The sequence below is a fragment of the Montipora foliosa genome, chromosome 7, assembly GCF_036669935.1.
Source record: "Montipora foliosa isolate CH-2021 chromosome 7, ASM3666993v2, whole genome shotgun sequence".
Taxonomy (NCBI): Eukaryota; Metazoa; Cnidaria; class Anthozoa; order Scleractinia; family Acroporidae; genus Montipora; species Montipora foliosa.
The window spans coordinates 30,214,518-30,219,517 of NC_090875.1; the positions used below are offsets into that span (position 1 = coordinate 30,214,518).

Genomic DNA, 5,000 nt, shown 5'->3' on the forward strand with positions numbered 1-5,000 from the left:
CAATAATTGTTCTGACGACTGCATCGGATATGGTTAAAAAGGACAAAGGGACAAGAGAAAATGATCAGACAGTTGTGTTGGAACCGAACTTGATTGCGGAAAAGCGGCCTTATTGGAATAAGACGTGAATATCTATTTTATCGGCACTTAAGTTGGAGAATACTGTTCGTGGAGGTGAACAATACCTGAAACGGGGCTATTTTGAAGGTGTTTTTTTTCCAAGATTTGTATCAACATTGGCAGGGGGAGGGGGTGGGACAGGCGGGTTTACGCGGTTTTGGTCTTAAGAGAGGCTGGCTGTGAACTCATCTGCCGAGAAATGTCCCAACACTTGTAACCATGATTGCAGATGTTTAGCAAGGGCGTAGCTAGGGGAAGGGGGTCCTGGGGTGCCCGTGACCCCCTCCCCCTTTGTAATCCTTTAAGCAAACAACCTACAACCTTCAGGTGGCGAAAACGCCAAAATCTGTTGAGTACCCTCTGTTTGACACAATGTGACCCCTCCTTTGAAACAACCTGGCTACGCCCCCGTGATGGTAACCATCTCATGCCCGAGGGGTACCCCCAATGACGAGTAAAAATAAGTTCAATTCTTCGGCGTGGTAGGGTTAAGCCGCACGCAGTTAAAAATCCTCACTAACTGACAACATTTTGAGGCACAAAAAGAACATACTTAACATTATTCAATATTGCACTTCACCATAATGAAAACCAAAACACTTCACAGGGATTGACACTAAAAGGTTTGCTTTTTTAATTGAAGTTTTTAAAATAGGAAATCAGTTTACTAACTAACCAGGTAGGCATTTCATCATAACTTACATTTAACAAGTAATTGGCCTCTGAGAGCGACTAATGTTACAGTCTTGTTGTAATAAATTAATATTGGCCCAAATCAGGAACCTGTCGGTTATTAGTAACTATCATTTCATTAAATAATTTATTTATTATCTTTCAACAATATGCTTTTTCCCAGTTGCTCCAAGATGGAATGTTGAACCACCTAGATTGCAAAAATTTTCCTTAGCATCAAATGCAAACTTGAGCTGTGACGTATATGCAGAACCTGAACCACAAATTAAATGGTTCAGAGATGGAGTTGAATTAGTGGCAAGGTTAGTTAAAGTCAATTTGAGATTAATTAGTTTCTCCTTGCACCGTATCTTCATGAGTGACCTTGAGTTTGAAAATGTGGTGAATAGTGCGCAATCTTTATTGGCAGATGGCCATTAACTTAGATTTCTGGACTTAAGTGTTCGTCTCTGCCAATTCATGTATGATTAACCCCATCTTTTGTACCTTTCACAGTTCAAAGGTACGACAGGTGAATACTGACCTACTTTTCAGTGATCTTACATTGGACGAGGCCGGCATTTACCAATGTGTAGCTGAAAACAAACATGGCATGATAGTCTCGTCGACTTATGTTGAAGTGTTAGGTGAGTTAAATGTAGTTTGTACATCGTACTGTGAAAGTTTACCAGTAAAGATAGTTTTTGTTTGCTGCATACTGGCAAGTCCAAAACACAGGTCACAGGTTTCCAGTCACAGGTCATTGTAATTTACCAATACAGAAAGAAACCTTAACCCATTGACTCCCATCCAGGGGTTCCCCATTGACGAGTAAAATTGTCTGGCGTTAGACAGAGTAAAATACTAAGTCTGGCCGGTTCAAAGGGTTAACATTCATTAAAGCTAACCTTTGGCCAATTTTTTTAAAAATAGCTTTAATGAATTGAATGTTCAGGTTTCTTTCTGTGTTGGTAAAACAGAGACCTGTGACTTGTGTTTTGTGCCCGCTCGCTGCATAGTTTTGGCTTGAAATCGCTGTTAGAAAGCCACGTGATTTCATTCCCATGAGACCATGCAAGCTGCGAGAGTGTGCCTCTATGTTCAATAAAAATGTTGCTTTAATAAATTCTGAATGTCTCAGTGACCGACCTAATTTAACCTTGCGAACGATCGCTGACCGAAACGTACACGTTTGTTTTGTGTTTTTTAATTTTGTTTTCTTTTGGCTTGATAACACTTAAGATCTAGAGATGTAATATTGTAATTCTCTCTAACGAAAGGCTTCACTCGAAACGTCAGCTTTCAAATTTCTTTATAATTACCGTGGTCAATTCACCATACCAACTCAGTTGATAACCCATTTCTTTGTTATGATAATGTAATCTTACTATAATCTGGGCACTTTCCATTTGACAAAACTGACTGGCCAGACCGGTCATTTGGAGGGAATAACTCAACATTACGCCTTCAAATGAACACACTTCGAGGATGATATATCCTTCTCCAGGAGAATGCAAGGGATTATCATGCAAGTGTTTCTTCAAATTGTTGCATTTTCTTTGAACCCTGGCGGGTCTGGCCCGCCACTTCTGACAAAAGAAAAGACCCCTTAGTAATAATCTTAACAGTAATGTAGCCTTACTAGCCTCGTTTTCTTGGGTCGCACTATAAGTTACGGATCGAATTTTTTTCCAGCGTTCTTTGTGCTTGACATCAACAATAAAATGAACCAGAAAAATGCGATCCTTAACTTACTGTACAGCCCCTTGCAACTTGATTAGAAAGCCTATGTAATCGAAAGGACAGATGCGCAGAATTCAGCACAGGAGAAGGGAAAGCACAGTTGTTAGAGCACTCTCCTCTCAACAATGTGGCCTGGGTTCGATTCCCAGACTCGGCGTCATATGTGGGTTGAGTTTGTTGGTTCTCTACTCTGCACCGAGAGTTTTTTTTCTCCCGGGGTAATTCAGTTTTCCCCTCTCCTTAAAAAAAACATTTGATTTTATTTAAGTTAATGTAAGGTAGGTATCTGGGCCGGCTAATATTGCAATTTTTTTTCCCATAAATAGTTGATGAAAGAGTAACTATGATTTACCTAATTGTGACTAACAGAGCTTGAATGACTTTTAGCCATTGCACCATCGTTTCAAAAGGAAGGACTTGGTCCATTTTACCTGTTTCAAGAAAGTGAGGGACGATTGAAATGCGATCCCGAAGCTGCTCCGAGACCAACCATATTCAAGTGGTACAAGGACGATGACGAAATCACAACTAGTGTGACTTACCAGATCGAAAACGACGGCACCTTGGTGATTAGCAACGTTAACCGTAGCCGAGATGAGGGCAGATATGCCTGCTATGCGGAGAATTTCCTGGGAAATGCTACGGAAAATAGCCGTGCGACTGTTTTCGGTAAGCAGATGGTTGGAATACGCGAAGTGCGTCAACTTCGTTGCCAGGGAATGAGGTTGAGGATGGGTTTCTTCAACCCATTCTCCACCTTGAATTAACGATTATCGTTAATTCGTAATTTGTTCTGAATTTTACTATTATCGTTAATTTAGAAGACTGAAAGCTTGATATGGATCATGGGAAATGTTCACATACTTTTTTAAAAGATAAACCAAGTGTACACTGAGTGTATGGAAACAGGATTCGCACCTGTGAATGTTCATCAACCCGTCACCTAACCACTTAACCGCCACACCACGAGCTGCTCAGGGACAAAATTTTAAACACTCTTTGATAATACTATATTATCACTCGGTAACAAACGTAGCCGAGATCAGGGCAGATACTCCTGCCATGCGCAGAATATCCTTGGAACTGGTCTGGCAGAAAGCATTGCCTCTGTTCTTGGTAAGATAACGCAGATCGTTGGATGAGGCGATGATGCTAAGAGTGCGTAAATCTTGTTGCCAGGGTCTCTCTGAAGAGAAGAAGAGAGACCCTGGGAATGAGTTTGAGGGTGCGTTTCTTTAGGAAAATCCGAATCTGGTTTGTTAATCCTAAAAACTACTTTTGTGTTTCTTTACCAAAATCTAAAAATAGCTCTTGAATCGGTCGGGTTCAATTCTTTTGACCAAATCTAATCCGTAGTGATCCGGATGAATGGTATAATCGAGTATGCCCATATTTTTGAAAGGTGACAGCTTCGTATATATATTTATGAGACCAAAAAGAGGTGGTAATTCACTGTCTCCTTTGTTACATCGATTAAGGCGATCTCGACTTCGCCTTTAAATGTCTGTCTTTGCGATGTCAACTGAACCTAGTTCACCGTGTTGCGCTTACTAAAACGAACCGTTTTACGACAATATGTTCTCGATAGCCTCTATCTTTGAAGCTGTTATCCAACTCGTCCGTTTTTCGTCTTGTCCCGTCCCGTCCCGATTTTGAACGTACTATTCGCCGCTTTTTCCGGAATTCTGGGGCTCAAAGCTCGAGCCGAAAAACGGCAACTTTAAAAGAACAGTTTAAAACCTTTGGTTTCAGAGAGCACACAGATAATACTTCCACCAAAAGACTTGGATGTTACTGAAGGCAGTAGGGTAGAGTTGCACTGTGAGGCAGTAGCGAAGCTCTCGCTGGAATTACATTACCTTTGGAAGAGATATGATGCTATTATCCAGTACAACCAGAGGGTCAGATGGATTCAAGACCGGAATGTATTGACCATTGCTAATATAACAGTCGAAGATGCTGGGATTTACACCTGTTTGGCATATACTCCAGAACCAGAGAGATCTGAAGACTTTGCCTCGGCTACAATTGATATCGCAGGTAAGATTTCGGGTTAAAGCAGAAAAAGAGACGGGAAACTAGTTCGATTCCGAGGCAGGATTCGAGCATACCACCCCCGTACTGGTAATTTAAGCTTCTCTCAAAAGGGAGTTAAAATCGCATCTACTTTACGAAATGTTGCGGCCGATGCTTTAATTAAACAACCTTTGCTGAAAAATTAGCTCATCTGAATCTTTTTCAAAGATTTTTGCTCTATGGTATATTTAGGCTTCATAGACCGAATGCATAAATGGCGGCCAAAAAAATATTCTTATGTTTATGCGCTAATTAGCGTCACTGGCCTCGTTTGCATGGACAAAATACAAAAGAAATGTTTCTTGAGAGCGAGGCTAGTGAGTCTAATTAGCACATAAACAAAAGAATATTTTTTTGGCCGCCATTTATGCATTCGGTCTATGCTCCAT

At 40.8% G+C, this 5,000-nt stretch overlaps 1 protein-coding gene across 2 annotated transcripts in view; it reads left to right on the top strand.

Annotated features, from left to right (window-relative positions):
* Window positions 1-5,000, top strand: part of LOC138011774 (hemicentin-1-like) — a 91,399-nt gene that overhangs the window by 70,838 nt on the left and 15,561 nt on the right. For both annotated transcript variants that reach the window (XM_068858934.1, XM_068858933.1), the window contains exons 25-28: window positions 977-1,115; window positions 1,309-1,439; window positions 2,923-3,204; window positions 4,288-4,575. In XM_068858934.1, the coding sequence (XP_068715035.1) occupies window positions 977-1,115; window positions 1,309-1,439; window positions 2,923-3,204; window positions 4,288-4,575 (840 nt within the window). The remainder of the gene's footprint in view (window positions 1-976; window positions 1,116-1,308; window positions 1,440-2,922; window positions 3,205-4,287; window positions 4,576-5,000) is intronic.